The following is a 23,766-nucleotide window of genomic DNA, read 5'->3' on the forward strand; positions in this document are numbered from 1 at the left end:
CATTATTTCCTATGGGAGACACATCATTATTATATCCTATGGGAGACTCATCACCATTATATCCTATGGGAGGCACATCACCATTATATCTTATGGGAGACACATCATCATTATATCCTATGGGAGACACATCACCATTATATCTTATGGGAGACACATCATCATTATATCCTATGGGAGACACATCACCATTATATCTTATGGGAGACACATCATCATTATATCCTATGGGAGACACATCATCATTATATCCTATGGGAGACACATCACCATTATATCTTATGGGAGACACATCATCATTATATCCTATGGGAGACACATCACCATTATATCTTATGGGAGACACATCATCATTATATCCTATGGGAGACACATCATCATTATATCCTATGGGAGACACATCACCATTATATCTTATGGGAGACACATCATCATTATATCCTATGGGAGACACATCACCATTATATCTTATGGGAGACACATCATCATTATATCCTATGGGAGACACATCATCATTATATCCTATGGGAGACACATCACCATTATATCTTATGGGAGACACATCATCATTATATCTTATGGAAGACACATCACCATTATTTCCTATGGGAGACACATCATCATTATATCTTATGGGAGACACATCACCATTATATCTTATGGGAGACACATCACCATTATATCTTATGGGAGACACATCATCATTATATCCTATGGGAGACACAGATTTTATGTCCGTTTAAAGGGACATGAAACCCAAATGTTTTCTTTCATTTTTCAGCTAGACAACACAATTTTAAAAAAGTTTTCAATTTACTTCCATGACCAAATTTGCTTCATTCTCATGTTATTCTTTGTTGCAGAGGTATCTAGATAGGTAGCGTGCACATGTCTGGGTACTACATGACAGGAAATAGTGCTGCCCTCTAGTGCTCTTGTTACTGGATAACATTGTTGCACAACTGCTGTTATATAAAGCTGCAGACACGTGCACACTCCTGAACTTACCTTCCTGCTTTTCAACAAAAGATAACAAGAAAACAAAGAAAATGTGATCATTGAAGTACAATGGAAAGTTGTTTAAAATTGTATGTTCTATCTAAAGCGAGGAAGAAGAAATTTGGATTTTATGTGCCTTTAAGGAAATGCTAAAATCTTTTCTTGATTTTGATGGTCGTCTTTGGCTGCATTGAATTGATTGCTTAGTTGAGAGGCTAAATATCTCTTACATAAAGTAACCTGGGTGGGATCATAGTCCAGTGCTATATAAACAAGCCATTAGTGCCCACTTACAGTAACTAAGGAGATTTGTGCTCAGAAAATATTACTATGTATAGAAATCATTCTATGCGTGGGTTGGTTGCCAAGATGCCGAGTGCTTGTGCCAGCTGGGCAGAAGACCAGTGACTGTAGCAGCTGTGCCATCCTGGCAGAACCCTTGGTAGCTTTGAGAGCACTAAGGGAGGAGGCACCTTCTCCAAAACTCCGAGCAGTAGGGGAGGAATAGATTGGCGGGAAGCAAGTGAAAAAGAAACATCAAAATGATTAATTAGTCTAATTTGCATGTGAATCTGGAGCACAATTTATCTCAGCAGATTGTACCCGTGCACTTATTTGCCAGGAAATAATAGAATCCATATACACTTGCTCCTTGTAATATAATCATGTGAGGCTCTGCTGCAGCTATACGCCCATGTTGTTTGTGTGTATATTGCACTGCCAGATCAGCCTTAAAGGAGTAGATTAACCCTGTGTTGCCCTTTATAGCATCCAAAGAGTTAAATGATCTACAGTGAAGAGGTAAAGCAGAACGTAAATAATAATATGGCTTTACATTATTTTGCCTTTTCTTGTGCATTAAACACAAATTAGTGAGCAAACACTGAATATACAAAACCAAGTCACAGTTTATTGTTTCAGCAGCGTATAAGAATATATGTTGTACTTACTACTTGTGTATTTACCATAACAGCTGTATAACTTATAGTACATTGACCAGTTCTGTGAGATCTGTCTAAAGATCCAGAAGTGAGCTCATGAGATTGTACCTCATGGGTGTCACTTAGCTGTGCCAGACTGAAGACTCAGTGACAAAAGGGCCTGAAGCTCGGGTTATCAGGGCACATTGTGGCAGCCAAGAGACCACCATCCAGTTGGAGATCCCAATAGCATGCTGCCCAGCCAGCGATTCTAATACAAGGTAAGGTTTCTAGTTAGGGTAAAGTATTTGTGGCAGGATTAGTGATTTAAGCTAAGTCTAGGGTAGAAATTGTTGTTAGGGTTAACCGCTTAATTGCAAGCAATGAGTTGCAGCCCCTGTGATATACAAGGGGTTAATAGAAGCTTGTTCTCCAGATGACAATGCTGCCTGAGACATCCACCACAGCAGGGCCGCCACTAGAAATTTTTGGGCCCCTTACTTAACCAATGATCAGGCCCCCCTCCCCCCCCCCTCTTTGACATGTGCAATTTTTGACCAAGTGACTAAAACGTATATGCACTTTATTCTTAAGTGTAGTCAAACTTGGAAATGTTGTGAAGGTAGTAACACACAAACACAGAACTCAGTAGTAAGGTCAAAATGTCCTAAAAAGGAACAGATAATGGACACACACAAACTCATTCACAAACTTGCACAAACACCTAAGGAAACACAAAGACACACTCACAGACACCCACAGAAAACACACAAAGACACACACACACAGAGACACTCACAGACATCCACAGAAAATGCACAAAGACAGACACATAAACCCTCACAGAGAGACTCACAGAAAAGAAATACATACACACTCATAGAGACACCAAAAAAAGCACAAAGACATAAACACAGACACCCACAGAAACACCCACAGGAGGTAAAACTTCTGCACATTGTCATCCCCTAAATCAACAGTGTGTGACATGCATGATAAAAAAAAATAGCAGAAATTAAGAGATCACTTTTTAAAGAAACAAAAATTGATCTGTCAGAAGGGGTAGATGAAGAAAAGTACTTTTGAAAGGTTGACATATGTTTGGGGGGTTTCCCCCCATTTTCCCCAACCAAGAGCACCACTTCAAATCTGTCAGCTGTACTTTGTTTGAAAAACCCCCAAACATATGTTTGAAAATGTTGTACTTTATATGGTCTTGGTGGAACCATAAGCTGTGGTACTCAGTCTCATACCATTAGATCTCATTAAATGCAGGGTTTAGGCTTGTTTGTATGTATTTCAAAATTAAGTCATCTGTAGTGTAAACTGAACGGTGTTAAGTTAACCTGTCTCATTTCAAACACTGAGCAATCTTAGCCTGAGAGTACAACATTTTATGCAGATGTAAAAATCTTAGATAAAATGCCTCCTGGCATCTGGAAAGTCCTTGCATAAAGGGGCAATACACTGGAATGTAATATATATATATATATATATATATATACATTTAAAAAATCATATCTTCTAAAAGGGAAGCATGGTTTTAAATATAGAATTTCTACAGCATTGTTAAATAATCATAAATACACTGCTGCATATTGCTAATAAATAATAATGTGGTTTTATGGACCCCTGGCTCCACCATACAACTACCACACTGAATTTACAATCTGAAATTGCACAAATAAATAAAAAAACATTTGCTAAGTAAGTCCTACTTTCTCTGCAAATTAAAGTGATTTGCCATCTGACTCAGGCACACACTGTACAAACTAAAGTGCCAAGTCTGTCTCACACTGTGCATAGTGGTTTAGTACACACTCAGAAATCCTCTCAAATGCTAATGCTTTACTCCTTGTTATGATATTTCCCCACGCTCAATAGCTCTTTGCTGTAGCGCTCTCTGGTGGCTGCCAAAATATATAAAAAAAATATATATATATTTTTTTTAAATAATAGTTGTGCTTGCCTCATGGGGCTCCCCTGGCCCACTGGGCCCCTGACAGGAGTCAACCTATTCACCCCCTGATGGCGGCCCTGCTCCACAGGCCACTTCTACATTAGCTTTATTTATATTCAGCCTGATATGGTGCTTACCTAGGGCCAGATTACAAGTGGCATTTAGTGCTTCTGCTTGCTTGCTAACTCCGCTAGAAGTAAGCTTTTTTGCGCACGTCAGGTAGCACTCGTATTACAAGTTGAAAGTAAAAAGTTTTCGCTCGCGCTCTAACTAAAAAGACAAAGTTAGAATATCACAACCATGCAAACGTATTCCCTCATGAAAGTCAATGGAGCAAAAATGTGGAAAAAAACACCCTATTGAAGCAAACCCGAATGTATAGTCTCAAGTGCCATAACCCGACATGAAAATATGAATATTTCACATTCCAATGTTCTTCACCTAGAAGAATATGTTCTATTTATTCATAAATACATATTTCTACATATATCTGATGGTATTTTAGTACAATATATATCTATACCTATATAAATATATATTTACATAGATGATTAAATATAGGTATAGATATATACAGATATAAATAGTAATATCTATTTATAAATACGTAATATCTATTTACAAATTTGTAGAACATATTCCCCTATGTGCAGAGCATTGGAATGTGAAATATTTAAAGAAAATAGACAGTATTACAGTTTATTAAATATGAATATTGCATAAACATGTTATATATATATATATATATATATATATATATGTGTGTTGTGTACAAATGTATATTGTATGTGTGTATATACTGTATGTCTGTAAATACATATATACACATATTAATACATATGTATACATGTGTATATATATATATATATATATATATATACCTCCAACAAAAGCAGGCACTCACCGGGTTTGAAGTGGCAAAAAACTTTATTCCAACAGAGTGACATTTCAGGGTTTTTACCCCCGTCCTCTCAGACTCAAACAACCTTTGTTGTTGTTGTTGTTTGAGTCTGAGGACGGGAGTAAAACCTCCGAAATGTCACTCTGTTGGAATAAAGTTTTTTGCCACTTCAAACCCGATGAGAGCCTGCTTTTGTTGGAGGTCTATGAAATATGTTGCTGAGCACCCCGGTCAAAAGGATTGTATTGTGAGTGCTAAACTGCTGTGTACTGGTTGTGTATATATATATATATATATATATATATATATACACAACTTTAGATATGTAGGTGCATGTATCTCAATGTTAAAGCCATTTGCCTGCCTTTTTATTCTAACACCTGAAACGTCATATCTTTGAGCCCTTTTTTTTGGGCAACATTTTTTTTACCCAAAACAGTTAACCAAAGATCTGAGGTCGCATTATCCCAACGCGTTAACTTTAATTGCGCTTTACTTTTAACATGTAATATGAACGCTACGTCCGACGAGCGTAAACAGCCGCCATAAACCTGATATCACTCATGCATAACTGTTAGCGCACCACAGGTTGCTTATAACCCATGGGGCCACAGAGCTATATTTTAGAAGCCTTATTAACCACATATTAATTTAGAGCCACAAAGCACAGAAATAATAATATATTTCCTAAAATGTCCAGTGTCACATGGTCAGATTTAGATACAGTTGCGAGGTACCCTTAGAAGTTTCACCATGACAGCATCTTTATTTCTGTATTTAATCTTTATTTTAAATTTTGTCCTGAGCCTATGAAATACCGGCCATTTTTGGTAAAATACCGGGTGCTGGTTGCTTATTGTTCTCCTCTGCAGAGGCTGTTTTGTTTTCCCATGGGCTGCCAGTTGGCTTGATCCATATGAAAGAGCAGTATTTAACAGTGCTGCTTTTGTCTTTGTCTGGAAACATGTAAAGTAAAAGTTTTAAATACAGTATTATCAATTGTGCACTTCCTGCTAATGTCGTATAAGTATATGCTAATTCTCACTGATAGGTACTAATGCTCATTGTAACTACCAGCCAGTGAGAATTAGTAGGAAATTATCAGCCAATGAGCATAAGTAAGAAAATATTATTAGCCAATGAGCAAAAGTAGGAATTATTATCAGCCAATGAGCATAAGAAGGAAAATATTATCAACTAATGAGCATAAGTAGGAAGTTATTATCAATCAATGAGCATAAGTAGGAAGTTATTATCAATCAATGAGCATAAGTAGGAAGTTATTAGTCAGTAAACAGTAGGAAGTTATTATTAACCAATGAACATTTGTAGGAAATTATTGTTAGCCAATGAGCATTAGTAGGAAGTTATTATTAACCAATGAGCATTAGTAGGAAGTTATTATAAACCAATGAGCATAAGTAGGAAGTTATTATCAGCCAATGAGCATAAGTAGGAAGTTATCAGCCAATGAGCATAAGTAGGAAATCATTATCAGCCAGTGAGCATAAGAAGGAAGTTATTATCAGCCAATGAGCATAAGTAGGAACTTATTATAAACCAATGAGCATAAGTAGGAAGTTATTATCAGCCAAAGAGCATAAGTAGGAAGTTATCAGCCAGTGAGCATAAGTAGGAAGTTATTATCAGCAAATAAGCATAAGTAGGAAGTTATTAGTCAGTGAGCATTTGTAGGAAGCTCATATCAGTTCCTAGCTGATACTCTTGTATTAGTTTTAGTTATACTTAAAGGTTCATTATAGTATAAAGTTTACATGCAATAATTGGTTAAAATAGAAAACATTAGCACAAGCAACACAGCAAAACTATATTATTAACCCATGAAAGGGTTTAAACAAATAGTTATAGTTCTGCTTGGGAGCCACAGAGAACTGCTGGTCCCAAGCAGACAAGACTGATAAGCAGCGTCAGTCACACAACCCCACCAATCACTGGTTGTGTATGTTTGGGACATTACAATTTCACATCCTTCGGACAGTGACCAATCAACATGTTTGCTGTCAGATGTCACTGCAGATTAACCGATGCTGTATGATTTCGCATTGACATTTATTATTGGCGGCGGACATCTATAAATGTCCTTCTAGTACTTGGTTGGGTGGAGAATAACTGGGGCGGGACTGGGGAGCTGAAGGGGGCTCTTAACCTTTTTTTGCCTGTCGGTCAAATAGGTTGTCACTCTGCCCCAGCCCTATGTCTACTTTATTCACACACAAACATTGTATCTAGAGGCTGAAGACACAGCTGTGCAATTGAGCTGACTGGTATTGGTCAATAATAGATTCTTGAGCATGAAATAGGAGGCAGAATCTGTGTCTAGGGACCTCATATTATCTGACCCATAAGGCAGTTTATTGTTTAGGTGCGTAGACTGCAGATTAGTAAATCTGCATGGGTTACTAAATAATGTTTAATGGTTCACTGTATAAATCCATAGTAATAAATTTTGTCATCTCATGTTATAGAACAAAGTTACTGCCACAAAATGAATTTGACCGCACTGAATATTTTCTTTTCGAATATTCAAGTGACAACATTAACCCCTTGCCTACCTGACAGGAAGGAAATATTGTTAGAATGCAAATCTTTCTGCTTTGATATGTCAACTGAGCGCTAAATACGTGTAATATATAAGCTAGGTAGCGTGTATTCAGCCCTTGTAAATATCACAGCCAAGATGTACCCTGAACAGACATTGTAGCCTGCCATAGTTACTGCTGTTTGTAAATGAGGTGAGGGAAATCCCTGCAACAAACAGGAAGCAGCTAAGAAGTGTAGGTATAAAGTACTACATTTGTAATGGTTGATATTGAGGCATGGTAAGCAGGGATAGGCTAGGAAAAGTACATAAAAGCACACAACTATCATGCATACTCTTACAGAACCAGATGATTCAACTCTATTATGGCATAAACAAGAAAGCAATGTTAGAGAACACATATAGGAACACATATAAATATTAATATAAAGGGTCTATATGAGCAGCACTAAACATATCAGAGCCTTCATTAAGGTTAGTGCTGGGAATGGAAGTAAAGGGAATTAACATGAATACAAACAATATATTATACCCTCGGCTAATGCACCCAGGTCTACAAAACAGGTATGGAATTTCCAATGTAGTACTTAAGATAAACGCCCAAGCATACATTAGCAACTAAGTCCATCCTATGCTTGCCACAGAAGCGTTACCCCTAGGCATGACCTAATAGATCCGGACACACTGGTAAGTAAAGAGCAACAACTCTACCAAGCTGAAAGATAGGAAATCGCTCTAAGGTGAACAAGCTTGGTACAGGCATCTCTGCCCCTATCCGATGCCTACACGCTGATGCAGGAAGACTTTACAGCTATATCTGGGCAAGTCCCGTGGATCGTAGCTGACAGCTCTGTATGGGCTCTTGAAGTTTGCTGACCAGTGCACTCTCCTGCGAACCAGAGAATTCAGAAGGGCTGCCGTTTCAGCAGTTATCAACAGAGCCGCCAGGACTGTAATGTCATGCCCAAAAGCGGCGGAGCTGTACACGCGGGAGCTGGCCTCTCTCCTATGCACAATTACGCGGCAGCCATCAAGAGGGCAGTTGTTGAGCGTGAGCAAGCCAACTGAGCCACAGGCATCTCCCGGGTTTTCTTTTTGAGCTTTACTATCCTGTAGCCACTCTATCTCCCAGCAGGGAGGCTGTTCCATGCATATGTCAGTGTTGCAGTAGTTCCATTGCTAGCGGACAGTAAAACATCACTTCTTGTCGCAGTGCTGCAACAAAGATCTATAAGGCTGTCCAGACTGAGGCAGATTTTGCACTCAAAATCTTCCATGAGGGATTTGAAAATAGTACCCTTGAAAATAGTACCCAGCTCCTCCATAGTAACAAATGTTAGCAGGCAAGAAGATAGGTAAATAGCAGACCCGAAAATCAGAAGTTGTCCCCAGTCTGTATAGATAGGACAGTTAACAGATACCTTCCATCTGTTCAACCCGGCAAGCCGGGGGGGGGGGGGGGTGTTGGATCTGTAGTAGGCCGCCACCAGGATCTCAACGGTCCAGACCAGTCCACAAGAGATGGAATATCATAGAAAAAACATATAGTCCTGTTCGGCACACATGCATAGTTTTGGTCATGTCACTTCTATATGCGGTTAATGCAGGATTCCAATGGTAATTGGCGGATTACCAAGTTATCTCTTGCAGCTTCAGGTATTGCAGCCTGTTATGGCTGCCGCCCAGACACGCCCCCGTTGCGCTAACTTGTAACTTGTAATACAAGCGACAACCAAACAGCACTAATTTTGTACCTTGAATTTAGTTAGCGCTCATGAGCGATAAAAAATTAGTACGCCACTTGTAATCTGGCCCTTATTTCCTCACAAGTAAACACAACTGAAGGTTCAAATACACTGACTTATCTGTCAATAATGGCGCAATTCATTTTGCCGTATTCAGTTTCCCATTATATTAGCTGCTGTAAAACAAGAAGGTTTAATTATTTAGAATTAAATCCAAAGCTTCAGTTACAAACTGTACTGACATAAACATTTGCCACCAGATTTGCCATAGGTTGTACCAGACGGGTTATGTGTCGCAATGAGACATATCATTGCACGTGCGCTGGGAAGTTACACAGCTTGTATTACAGGAATCGTTACAAAGTGAATAGTTCTTGTTGCAATGAGGAGGGCACTGAAGGTGTCTTGTTTCTGTCTACAATTAATAGAATTTATATCTGACTTACGGAATCCTGTATGTCATTAACACTTTGACTGGTAGACTGCAAGCATAGAGAATACAGTATATTGTTCTGTTATTTAAATAGCATTTATTTTAGTTATGTCATTTTATTCAGTAGCTGTCGGTTGTATTAAATGACTGCAATAATTTATATTTTTATACTGCTTTTTTTGTGGGGGTACTGACTAGTACTGAGTACCAACACCTCTGACATCTCATAACAGGTAATATGTGTAATTATCATGTAAATACTGTAGCTCTCACAAGAGGGGGCTGAAATATATATCAAGCATTGTAAATAAATTTGTCTCTTTGCTTTTCTCAAAGTTACTGAGCGCAATATATCAATCAAAATTCAATGAGTAACAGCACTTTTTTTTTTTAACCAAGCACTATAGATATACTGTACCTGTATATTACTAATTAATTGAGAGGTTTCAGTGACTGATTAGAAGAATTAATAAAATAACACTCCACTGCTTGTCCTGAGGTAAACATGGATTGGTGAGCAAAAAGGGCAGCATATGTGCGTACCCCGCAATCACTTGCTCAGCTCTGGAGAGGAAGTGCATTCATTGCTGCTCTGACACTAAACACAAAGGGACATTCCTTCAAATTTTTAAATTATACATCGGAAGTGATTTGCTGCATTATAATCGAAAAATTGCATAACCTAATCTATTAGAGCATGTCATTTTAAAGGGACACTGAACCCAAATTTTTTCTTTCGTGATTCAGATAGAGCATGCAATTTTAAGCAACTTTCTAATTTACTCCTATTATAATTTTTTTCTTTTTTCTCTTGCTATCTTTATTTGAAAAAGAAGGATCTAAACTATTTGTTGATCAGAACCCTGGACAGCACTTTTTTATTTGTCGGTTAAATTAATCCACCAATCAGCAAGAACAACCCAGGTTGTTCACCAAAAATGGGCCGGCATCTAAACTTACGTTCTTCCTTTTCAAATAAAGATACCAAGAGAATGAAGAAAATTTGATAATAGGAGTAAATTAGATAGTTGCTTAAAATTGCATGTACTATCTGAATAACGAAAGAAAAAATTTGGGTTTAGTCAGTGGCGTCACTAGGGGGGTGCGAGCCGCACCTGGGTGACACCCTCTTCTATTCAAAGAAATACAAAGTTGAGATGCATAGATTTTTTTTTTATTAGAGGGGCTGGCATTTGTGAACATTGGTGGGACTGGGGAAGTTGTAGACACACAATTCTTTTGCCCCTTGAGCCAGTGCTGCAATTTCAACAAATAGTTTTCCCAGCTGCTTTTGCTTGTTTGTACTTTGCTTCTCCCCTGCCCAATTTCTCTATGAATGTTGTGGGCGTGCCGTGGGGCTTGCAATGTTGCGCTGCTAGCCTAAACCTGCCTGCCTATCTGTGCTCACTGCTCAGTGACATGTGGAGCAGTGGAGTCACTCACTGCTGTGCTGTCTCTCTAAACGGGAACTGGGAAATCGTGAGGGGGATGCCTGGCACCTGACCGCATGACTGTTTGACACTGTCTCTAAAGTGAAGGAGCCACGTTTGATTCCCACCAGACCTTTACGGTTACGGTACACTAAGTGCACACTGAACAGGTAGGAGGGCGGGTGGGGGTCTGGGGGTGAGCAGAGTGCAGAGGCGATTGGCCATAAGAAGCGGTAGGCACGCGGCCCTGTGCACTGACAGACTTGGAACAGAGTCAGAGAGCAGAATTTTCATAGTTTGCGCGCCTAAACCTTTTCTTTAGTGATTTATTATTAGAGTGCTCTGTTTTTCTTTCATTTGATGCTCTGCTGAGCCAGGGAGCAGCTCTAGGCATGAGCTTTATAATTAATGCAGTGCAGTTTACATATTTTGTATGTGTGTGTCTGAGTTTTTGTGTGTGTGTGTCAGTGTTTTTGTGTGTGTGTGTGTGTCTGAGTGTGTTTCTGAGTGTTTGTGTGTGCATTTGCGTATGTTTTTAAGTGTGTCTGAGTGTTTTTATGTGTGTGTGCCTGTGTTTTTGTGTGTTTCTGCTTTCTAGGGGGGGGGGTGACACCATAACTTACCGCACCGGGTGACACCAACCCTAGTGACGCCACTGGGTTTAGTGTCCCTTTAAGATGATTCACCCTGCAGCACTGTGCGTTTAACCCCACTGCAAGTACAAATACCTCTCAGGACCTGTGGTGCATGACTCAGATATGCAACTAGTGCTGCTGAATAGATCAGCGGTGTTTACTGCTCAGGACCAGGAGTGCACTGCAAGTTCTGAAATGCAAGGGTTAAACACATAGGGCCAGATTACAAGTGGAACACTAAATATCACTTGCATGCAACTTTGTAATACCAGCGCACGATAATGTGCGCTGGCATTAAAGTTAATCACAATGCTATGGGAGCCTAGTTCTAATGCTGTCACAGATAGCATCAGAACCTCGCGTATCAAAGGGGGTAAGTAGCGCAGCGATGTGCAGAATGTATAAATATATATGTACAGTATATGATTATATACATATATATTTATGTGTTAATGTGTGTATAGTATATACACATATTAACACACATACTGTATATATGTATATAATCATATACATATATATTTACATTGCAGTCTATAGGAACACACAGTTCCCATAGACCGCAATGTAAAGGCACTTTTCAGTGCTGTTTTTTTTTCTAACACCCCACTTTTATTAAAAAAAAAAAAAATTTTAAATAAAAAAACTACAATGCCCTCAGCGATCAAATCTATGGTTAATTTTCAAAGCGCTAATTACTACAGCGATCTCACGGTAGCAATAACCAGCAACTTGTAATGTCTGGTTAATTATCATGCTAACACAAATGGTTAATTTGCCTGTTTGCAGAAGCATGATCATTTAGTGGTTCACTTGTAATTTAGCACAATGTGTTTGTTGTCCCTTTAATAATGAAAACTCTGCAAATCTCTTAGGAATGTGACTCAAGAATTAGAATTTGAAAAGTCCTAAAGTCTTACAGAAAAACAGCTGGAAACTTGTTTACTGACGATGGTGATTTGTCCCCATGCAAGGTATAGGGGAATGCCTTTGAAAAGCTTGTGATAAGTGTACAATTTACATTTGTTCACTATAAAAGCCTTGTGAATGAATAAGTATAGTCAGACTGAACAGGATCTAAATAACTATTAAAAAGTCACAGACCGATACGCATTTCTGTTTTATTTGCATGTTTCATAAAGCCACCTTAAGGTTAAATTGATTGGCTCTTATTTACCCAGATCCCAAATTATTGTTTTAAAGACAATTTCATAATACAAATAATAATATATATATATATATTTATTGTATCCTAATCTGATTTGGTTTAACGGTAATGTTTCTTGTTGATTACATTTGTATAAATAAATTACTATTAAACTAGTATGAGTTTCCTGGGTCCTGCCGCTTAAAAGATAAAGATTACAACAAGGAATTATTTGTTCATTGGCAGCTTGTTGCAGGGTCAGTGTTCAGAATTCCACAGATTGCACTCCAGCCTCTCTGAGGGCAGTGCAAAAAACTACAATTTTTAGATTTAAGCTACAAGAAATCAGGCATAGCAAATATTGAAATGCATTGCAAGCCTTTTTATTTGTTTGTTTTTTATATTTTCTAATTAAACATTTTACATGGCATTAGATTCTGAGTTTATAATCCGTTGGAATCACTTCTTCCCTCTTTATGTTGGTGCAGTTTCTGGATATGATTTATTTATAGAGAACATAAATGTGTGTTAGTCTTCCTGTTAATCATTCCTAACTCTGTGTTTACAGGTTCAAGGTCAGACAAATGGCTTCACTTTTCTGCAGCCTTTCCTCCTTCTGCTTGATATTGGTTTTTATTATCGATTATTTCAGTTGCGTTAGCTCACTGGAGCCAAGAGTCAAACCCAAGAGAATTTCTGAGAGTAATAAATATGATCAGGATCTGTGGCTCCATCAGCCTCAAGAGAGACATCATCGGAAGTTAAGGATGAGTAAGAGAGCCAGGAACCGTGGCGGCATATCATCCTCAGCCTTCACGCCATCTGAGGAGGCCGCTGCTACTGCACTGAGGAGGGACTCTAGTCTTGTAGAGTCACCAAGTGCTCTGAAACAAGACAAAGTAGAAGTCCAGCACTTTGAGTTTCCATTTAATCAAAGGGAAAACCAACCACCGGGGTACACGTCTAAAGGAAAGAAGCATAACAGAGAGCACAGACGGTCCAGTCAGAAGGATCGTGGGAAGCATCATAGTGGTACGTGTGTGCAAAATAAACAGTGAGAACAAGAGGTCCTGTAAATTTCACTACCCCCCTAAAAAACACATTAATAGGAACCTGATGCTGCAATTAGCTTTCCCAGATGTACTCCATAAGAATACTGGAAAACTGTAGGTGACAGGATGGTGGGTGGTGTCACCTAATCTCCTCCTGCCAAAGCTCTACTTTAGAGCCCACTCTGGATCCTACCATGTATATTTTCACAATTAGGCAGTCATTTTACCCCTTGGCTGACAGTAACATAAAATAAATAATTTTACATCTTTGGTTGTCAGTGTCAAGTGAGCAGTACAGCTTTAACCCCATGACTGCCCCTCATTTATTCTGCTCCATATTTGTAATATATTGAGGCATAAGAGGTATTATACTAAAAACACTTGTGGACATTTAAAGTGAAGGTAAACTTTGATGAATGAAAGCACATTTTTTTAAAATACTATTAAAAACAGGGGCACTTCCATTTATCAAAGTTTAGAAAGCAGCCGTTTGGTTTAAAAACATACCTTTCTTCTTTTCACAGCCGGAGCAGCTTCCCCCACCCGGACATCCTCTCTTCACACGTCAGCAATGACTAATCCGGCTTCCTCCAATCTTGGCTTCCCCCCAGGGGAGTCATTGACTGAGGCCATGCCATGATTGGAGGAAGCCGGATTAGTCATTGCTGACGTGTGTAGAGAGGATCTCCAGGTGGGGGAAGCTGCTCCAGCTGTGAAAAGAAGAAAGGTACGTTTTTAAACAAAACGGCTGCTTTCTAAACTTTGATGAATGAAAGTGCCCCTGTTTTTAATAGTATTTTTAAAAACTAGGCTTTCATTCATCAAAATTTACCTTCACTTTAAGGGTCCAGTACTTTTATGAAGATCTTTTTTGACAGTCTGCTAAACTACTGGGCTGACCAGTTGAATACTGGAACCTTATGACTTTAGCTGCAGTATGGAAATGCTCAGTTGTATTAGAACATATAATTATTGCACTACTACTTACCTATACTTATGTGCTTCACAAGGGGTTAAACACACAGTTAAAGTCAGCTCTGGGCTGACAATACAATACTGGTCCAGAGATAACCAAGATATAAACAAGCAGTAGCGCCATAAGTTAATGTTCTAACACATTCAAGCATTTTCACATTGCAACTTTTTGTCCATTTAAAGTTAATACATTTGAACAGAACTAAACAAGTATATTAACTAAATGCCTCAGTGTATCAGTACAGATGCAGAACCTTTAATACACAAGTGAGTCGCCTCTCTGATACTATTAAGGCTTTGGGGGGGATGATTATATGTCCCAAATGGTGATAAATGCCCAATCATTATATTTTATCCAATCCCAGTTGCAATTCTTCCATTACATATAATTGTGCTCTACACTGGTGTCATTATAATGTCACTTCAGAGGCTGAAATGTGTTCATTGTGTTTCCTGTAAAAATGATAACAAACCCAGCAACAGTGATGTGATACTGGAGAAAATATGGTAAAACGCAAAGGAAACAGCTGCACATACGATTCATAGAATAAAAGCAATTCTTTATTTGATAATCCGGGCAAAATGTACACACATATACCTCAGGAGGGGGACTCCAACAAATATAAAAATATGGTAATATACTGGTAACGTGACATTAAAGGGGCTTTTGTGTATATATTGTTCCTGTTACACAAGCAAATATTTTAACCTAGGTTTACTTCACAATGATACAAATAGCTTAACAAGCTACATAGTAGGCAGAGATTGCTTAGAGCAGTGCACACACTCAGTTACAGCTAACTATAATTGGCTGCAAGTAAAGAAACATTATACACATCTTGTTTTGTATATAAATATAATAAATATATATACACATAACTAAGATACATACAGCATTCAGCTCAGGATTTATGTCCTTTTTGTACTGAAAACCATGAGTTAGCTAAATCTAAATGGCTAGTCATGCAATCACATTTCCTTACCATGATAATCTGCAGGAACAAAACCCTTAGGAACTTGCAGGCTTTTTCCAATAGGCTCCATTACCCACTTTAGTGACACAATAGATTTGTTGGGGCCTTTGTTTTCAAAACTACCCTCTGAATGGGCATCCCAGCACCTGCCAATATATCCTGACCAAGTCAGCGGCCTGGCAGCAATGACAACAGCAGCAACTTTACTGCCTCTTATGTGGCTGACCTCTCCACAAGATGGAATACTGCTGATCGAGCTGGGACCCAGTGCAGTATTTCTCTGCACATGCATCCTGCTGCCTCCACAACGTAATACCCATCAGCAGGTAATGTGTGAGAATGCAGCACTATACTGAGGTGAGTACCTGGACGGGAAAAGCTAGTGTGCTGCTTACCTACAGAGCTGGAGTACACAAAGGTGCCAGGGAAGGGCTGCATGCTGGTCTCCCATTTGCTTTTCCCCTGTCACCTTCTCACCCTAATTACACCCCAAACTCCTTTCCATTCATTACCCTCAAGCTACAGGTATTCCAGTTTCCACTCATTTGGGAGATGTTTGGCCACATGGTTCTACCTGTAGTTTTAAAATGGGGTATCAGGGTACCAAGAGGAGTTACGTCTGGGGGTAACTGTGAGTGATGAGGAGGAATACTGTGAAACTGTATGGGATAACACGAGATATGTAAAGTTACATAAGGGTCTTCTATTCAATATGGATTTAGGGAGCCCTTCAGTAAAACAAATCCATCTGTGTCACATTGTATGGAACTGATTTGTTAAGATCTGAGGTTTCTCTCCCATTGTAAATACACTTCTTAGGATATGATAGGAAATGTGAAAGTTGTCTCACAAGAAAATCATTTGAAATTTAAGTGAATCTATGCAACCTCCCTAATTCACATACATAACACTCCCGACACTCATGCCAGTGGCACACAATGCCCCTTGGCTAGCACATGAAAGCCTCTGTACTTGTTGCCTAGTGTCAAATTTCCTTCCTGTGGCTCTTTAACCTATCTATATGGTGCTAATGACAATAGTAAGCAGCAGCCAACGCGACAGCACGGAGCAAAATAAAAGTCTGACAAACCAATGTTGTCTGTGATGCCAAGTCATGTTCTGTGCATTATAACAAGTCATGCTATAAGTCATGTTCTATGCACGATAGCAAGTCATGTTCTGTGTGTGATAAGTCATGATATAAGTCATGTTATGTGTGTGAAGACAAGTCATGCTATTACTCATTCTCTGTATGTGATGACAAGTCATGTTATAAGTCATGTTCTGTGTGTGATGACAAGTCATGTTATAACTCATTCTCTGTGCATGATGACATCATTTTATAAGTCTTTTTCTGTGTGTGATGACAAGTGATTTTATAAATCATGTTCTATGCATAATGGCAAGTCATGTTAAAACTTGTTCTCTGCGCGTGATGACAGAAAAAGTGCATTAAAGATAAGGTAACCATGGGACCTGCTAAGAGCCCCATAAAATAGAGGGGCTACATGTAGTCGCTTTTTTGTTTAGCTAACTAGTCCTTGTCTCTGTTCTAAGCAAGAATCTAAATGACCAATTACTGTTCCAGGTTAGCGCTTAACCATCAGTCCTGCTATATATACAGTATCTGAGGGTGGGGGCATGGAAAGGAGTATAGAGGAGAGAAAAAAGGAATGAAGGAAAGAGATGGAGGAGGGTGAGAGCAAGAGAGGAAAGGGGGAAAATATACAGAGATCATTTTTAGCACGGCTGTCAACATGTTGAAGAATTTAAGTTTCACAAAACCCCTGACACGTCAAGCCAACCCCTCCCACACTACCATGGCTCCACCCCCTGGGTGAAAAGACCTACACTCTGCCGCGGCCTACTGGTCCCTAATACTAACAGGGACATTTTGGGTGGTATAAAATAGAAAATTAAACTGCAAGATTTGTGTCATGAAGGCCTCATTATTTTAGCATGTTAGCGGTTACATTTCCTTTGCTTTTCTTCTCTGCTATTTACAACTTTGTATCAAAAATGACTAAAAGAATTAGACATATGAGACCACTGGCTTTATTATTTTGCATCTGGTTCAAGAGGATACAGGGAGGGTAATTAACCTGTTGCACCACAGTGATTTTTATGATCCAAAGACAGTGACAAAAAATATTGTCTAGAGCAAGACACAGGCCAGGTCAATCAGAGGGGAAACTGCTTTTCTCAAATATATAACATTGGATGATAGAAATATGAAGAAACAAAAGTTATAAGTTTTTCTATAATCCCAGCCAAGGATTCAGAGTTTTATGACATGTCATAAAAGAGAGGGGTGGGTACTTCCCTGGTCCACTCTGGAAGGAGGTTTGGTCAAGAAATCTGATATCAGATTTAAGTGTATATAACTTTGATTTCAACAATATAATTTTGTCATTCTAAATTAGAGACTGCAGGAACAGTGTGTTTGACTATTCTCTATTCAATCTCCCTGGAAGCATAAGACTATATTATGGCAAAGTTATAAATTCTGTTATTTCTTCTTTTTGTTTTTTTAAAACTGTTTGCTGTGAGTAATTGTATTTGTTTACATATATTTCTTATATCAATGCACCATAACTCTTTATTTGCTCATAATAAATTATCCTTTATTAAGTTTTGCCTTTGTCTAATATTTGAACCACTTTACTGAAAGAGATTGGTGAATCTTTGTTTTTCTTTAGCTTTATTGCTAAATTGTATTCTGGGATTTTAATTTGTTAGTCTGGGTTTTCCTTAAGATTTCCCATATAATAAATCTTAGGTGGTGGCAGCCTAGAGATAGCTTAGCGTGAGTGGCATTAAAGCGGAAATTTGCACCCACTTGCCTGAAGGGGCTAGACTTTGACAAATTGGTTAAGGTGGTTTCTACAAATACTGGACACTTCGTTTTTATAGATTTTCCTAGCGCTTCCTTGATCAATTTGAAATATAATATACCCCCATTTATTTAAAGGATTGAGGCATCACTACACTGTGTGTCTCCCTTTCAGTTAAGGGGGAAACCAATTGCTTTGTGTCTGTTACTAGTGTCCAGGCAGAGAAATCACTGACTGGCCTATGGGGAAATCAGTCACCAATTGAGAGCCCACCCCTTGATGTGAAAAAGTGCTGCTATTGTGTGCATGTGCATTAACAGTGCTTACTGGCACCTTACATAAGCATAATTGCAATGAAAGTCCTGCACAATGTGAATCAGCTGAGGTGCAAATCTTTTTCAGGCTCTACACCATGTATTAAAGTTCCAATAGACAGCAGCACTTACCATCTTTTACAATTTTCATATCTTTATTGGAATATCCAAAGGTATAAAAATCAAGACAACGTTTCTGGCCTGTTGCCCTTAGTCATGTCAGATAAACAGATTACAGGAGCATGACTGGGGGCAGGGTGAAAGTTTTTTTTTGTTTTTTTTTTTCTGGGAGCCCCATGGGTTGTCATTCTGCCCCTGGTTGATACTGGCAGTCAGGGGGATAAAATATGTTGATTTGTGAAAAAGATTTACAGTATATTGGGACTTAAAGTAAAGTGAAAAGGAGGACCATTGTTAGACCCCACATAACCCCTACTTCAGAGAACATCTGGCAACCCTAGTGAGGAGAGAGATTATGGATAAGAAAGCAGCTTAAAGAGAGATAGAGTTAAAGGGGACACTGAACCCGCATTTTTTTTTCTTTCGTGATTCAGATAGAACATGCAATTTTAAGCAACTTTCTCATTTACTCCTATTATTAATTTTTCTTTGTCCTCTTGCTATCTTTATTTGAAAAAGAAGGTATCTACGTTTTTTGGTTCAGTCTATGGACAGCACTTTTCTATTCGTGGATGAATTTATCCACCAATCAGAAAGAAAAACCCAGGTTGTTCACCAAAAATGGGCCGGCATCTAAACTTACATTCTTGCATTTCAAATAAAGATACCATGAGAATGAAGAAAATTTGATAATAGGAGTAAATTAGAAAGTTGCTTAAAATTGCATGCTCTATCTGAATCACGAAAGAAAAAAAATTGGGTTCAGTGTACCTTTAATGAGAGTGAGAGGAGAGGACAAAAAACTTAATAAATAATACGACGGATATAAAGTAAAATAGGCATTATTTTTATTTTATTTTTATTTCTGCCTCCCCCACCAGAAAAATCTATATTAAGCTTAGAAACCTTTTCTTCTGTAATTGACTGGTCATAAATAAAATTGGTATCTTTATCTCAGCTTGACACATCTCTGGTGTGTGATTATCTTTTTTTATCCAGCTCTGTCTAGAAATCTTAAATGTCAGCAGATACTCAAGTGTGTAAACAAATATCTATCTTACAGTGTTATCTGTACAGATTCTGTGGCATAAACAGACTGTTTAACTTCCTGCTCGGTGGTGACATTTAAATACATTTAAATGACAGGACATTAAATAGAAGGATATCTAAATTGTAGCCATGTGGCACGTTGTATAAAAATACTGAAACAATAGGTTGTAAGTTATAATAATGACTTTTTTTTCTGCAATGTAGCATTATTGTACATCTGTTTATTTGTGCAGTGTGCATGATAATCGCTTTTAAAGTCTAGCACAGTAAAAGCCAACAATTGGATCCATCTAAAAATAAAAAAGTGACAGCGTTGGACACCAGGGACTAATAACAGCATGAGTTTATGTTGACTTGGAAACAATTTAAGCCTTTCTGTAAGTCCCTATAAATACAGCAGTTGCACCTGTTCTGTTCAGACCAATTTAGACATTCACTGTCCTTTGTGATTTTATTGTATGGCTTCGACAAAATTAGCAAGAAAATGCAGAAACACACAATATTTATATCACAGGCTCAATCAATTAGTGATGCGAATAGAGACTCAAAATTACAACATTTTAACTGTGACAAGAGATTTGAGAGAAAGCTTACGGTTTTAAATAAGCGTGTTAATGTCACACACAATCATTAAAGACAGCTTTATAAACCCCCTGAGAACAATGATCTGGTCTGATAAAATGCTGGGAGCAGGCAAGTTATCAATTTGTTTACTGTGCAGTGTCTACCGAAAACAACACAATTCAGATCATTACAGTTTCTTATTTCTGATCTCAGAAGATGTTATTAAAGTTATGTTTAACCTTTTGATTGCCAGATACCAACATTTAAAAAAATATTTAGGGACATTTTGCAGCTGAGCGATCAAGTAAGTAGGTTATGGTAATATAGACCACACCCAATAGCTGTCTACTTGTCTTCACATCAAGAGTAAATATTACATATTGTATTATTAGATCTAATCTGTTAACCTCAGTTCACTAAATTAGGTATATTATTTTATTATTATTTTGTTGTAATGTAAAATACAGAATGGTAACAAATATATGCATAAAACAAGTAAATACTACGGGGACGATTTATCAAGCTCCGTATCAAGCTCCATAACTTGTCCAGCTGCTCTGAGGCCGCGGACAGAAATCAACACGATCAAATACAATCGGGTTGATTGACACCACCTGCTAGCGGCTGATTGGCCGTGAATCTGCAGGGGCGGCATTGCACCAGCAGTTCACAAGAACTTCTGGTGCGATGATAAATGCTGATAGCGTATGCTGTCGGCATTTATCGATGTGCAGCGGACATGATACACTACATTGTATCATGTCTGCTCGCAGTATGATAAATATACCCCTACATGTCTGATTCCCACAGTTACAGAAATTAATGCAAAACCTATACCTCTGGGCACATATTTAGAAATTTGAGACTTCCAGGATAAGAGGCTGAAAATTTCCCAATTAATTATTGATATTTCCATGCAGCCACATCTTTTTAATACTAAACCATATTTTTTTAGCTATTATATGAAGATAACTAGATTGTTTGTACTTCCTTTTGCACCACCCACAGCTCTTTGTTAATGTGACACTAAAGTGAGATACCAGCAGACCCTGGAAACAGCAGATACCGAATGTGTGTAGCAGCAGAAGCAGTATTAGTGTAATTTAATTACATTTTATAAAGAGTTTGCCTTTTTTTTATTCACACAACTTAATTAATTCTCAGCTTTACATCTTCATTTCAAATTTATTTTTAAAGAGAGCTTTAGAGTCTTGTTAATCAAGTTTTTTACTTTAATTACCACTTGGGACCTCAGCTTAATATGGAAGCGAAATGACCCAGTTTGGTTATTACCAGACTGTAAGTTTCTAGGTATTAAAGCACAGAGCGTCGGCCCCTGACATATTCCCGCAAGGCTCGGCTTGCTCACAACAAAAGGCAATTCCTTGGGCACTAACAGTTGTGAATTCATGAACAAGACCAGTCAGGAGGTTTTTGCTTTTTTTAATTTAGATAAATGAACGTAATTACCCACCTACTAACCAGTATGTTGTTATTGTCCATCAGGAAAGGGGCCACAAGAGACAAATATTCAGCAGAAAAGTCCAGACTGTTGGGTTTCTGACTTGGTTCAGCTGATGTAAAACTAACAGGTTATTATGCACCCTGTTTAATCTCTCTCTGTGTTTCTGCAGCGAAAGGCTTTGAGGGGGAACCCAGTGGCCTTTTGAAAGAAGATCTAAGCTTTAAGGATCACACACTGTTCACCCATCTGGAGGTATCCTCAAGTGCACCGGTGACTTTTCTTCATCTGAGTACGGCCAACCCGTTGTATATTAATGAGCAGCCTACAGCAGTCCTGGAGACATCTCGTCGCATGAGGGTAAACATCAGAGAAGGGCAGGCAACTATCAGCCTAATGGCACTTATGTGATATCAACCCATGATCCTGTGCCTCAGACAAGCGTTTTATGTCATTTAAAAATAAATTAATTTATTTTATTTGTTATATAATGTAAAAGAGGGAATTTAAATGTATTACAATCATGTTCCTGTGCAAAAAAATAATATCATGGTGTGGGGGAGTGTCTCTGTCCCTCAAAAGAGCTGTGGAAGACCTCCTAGTCATAGGAACAAGCAGGCTTGGTGGAGTTTCTGCAGGGGTGGGGCGCAGTGTCGCAGGGTTAGTTTTAAGGTAGTTTGAGTTTGGCTAGTCAAGAGGTTTTCGATAATCCCCAGTTTAAACAGGACATCTAAAGGGGATGGAGAAAGGTGGGAGGAACAGAGGCACAGAGCAGCCAAATTGGTAACATCCCATAGAATCTAGAATAGTTGTGAGCTATACTGTGGGAGTTGTCTTTATCAACCAGTAAGCAGCCTGTCCTTAGGGATGTTATGTGCACACATGCATTTCTAACTAATTTTAATAACTTCCTCAGAGATCAGCACACTACAAAGTCATTATGTGCACTCCAAATAAAGCTTTACAAATAGTCTCCAAGCTACCTGGGTCTCTCCATATAGCCCAAGATAGACAAACAATAGTGGAACTACTCAACAGAGGGCCCTAATGCAAACTATTTTTTTGGGCTCACCAAAGGTAACTTAGTAGTAAGCAACATTAATAATATAGATGCTGTTCTCTATAATGATTAATTGATTCTGTACTAATAAATTGCTCCCTGCATTAGGACTATACACATTCTGCACACACCTATGTACACAGGGAGTAACACACCAGGAAACTACACACAAAGGAGTTACAAACAAGGGTGTTGCACACAAGCGAGCTGCACACAAGGAAGTTACACACAAGGGAGTAGCACACCAGGCAGTTACACACAAGGGAGTTGCAGACAAGGAAGTTTCACACAAGGAAGTTGCAGACAAGGGAGCTGCACACAACGGAGCTGCACTCAAGGGAGTTGCACACAAGGGAGCTGAACACAAGGGTGTTGCACTCAAGGGAGTTGCACACAAGGGAGCTGAACACAAGGGAGTTGCACACAAGGGAGCTACACACAAGGGAACTGCACACAAGGGAGCTGCACACAATGGAGTTACACACAAGGGAGTTACACACAAGGGAGCTGCACACAAGGGAACTGAACACAAGGGAGTTGCACACAAGGGAGTTACACACAAGGGAGCTGCACACAAGGGAACTGAACACAAGGGAGTTGCACACAAGGGAGTTGCACACAAGGGAGCTGC

At 38.6% G+C, this 23,766-nt stretch overlaps 1 protein-coding gene across 1 annotated transcript in view; it reads left to right on the forward strand.

Moving 5' to 3' along the window:
* Positions 1–13,301: 13,301 nt before the first annotated feature.
* Positions 13,302–23,766, forward strand: part of DRAXIN (dorsal inhibitory axon guidance protein) — a 42,844-nt gene continuing 32,379 nt past the window's right edge. Inside the window, exons 1-2 of the mRNA XM_053690068.1 lie at positions 13,302–13,762; positions 22,248–22,435. Coding sequence (XP_053546043.1) covers positions 13,315–13,762; positions 22,248–22,435 — 636 coding nt within the window. The 5' untranslated portion in view covers positions 13,302–13,314. The remainder of the gene's footprint in view (positions 13,763–22,247; positions 22,436–23,766) is intronic.

The sequence above is a fragment of the Bombina bombina genome, chromosome 8 (genome assembly GCF_027579735.1).
Source record: "Bombina bombina isolate aBomBom1 chromosome 8, aBomBom1.pri, whole genome shotgun sequence".
Taxonomy (NCBI): Eukaryota; Metazoa; Chordata; class Amphibia; order Anura; family Bombinatoridae; genus Bombina; species Bombina bombina.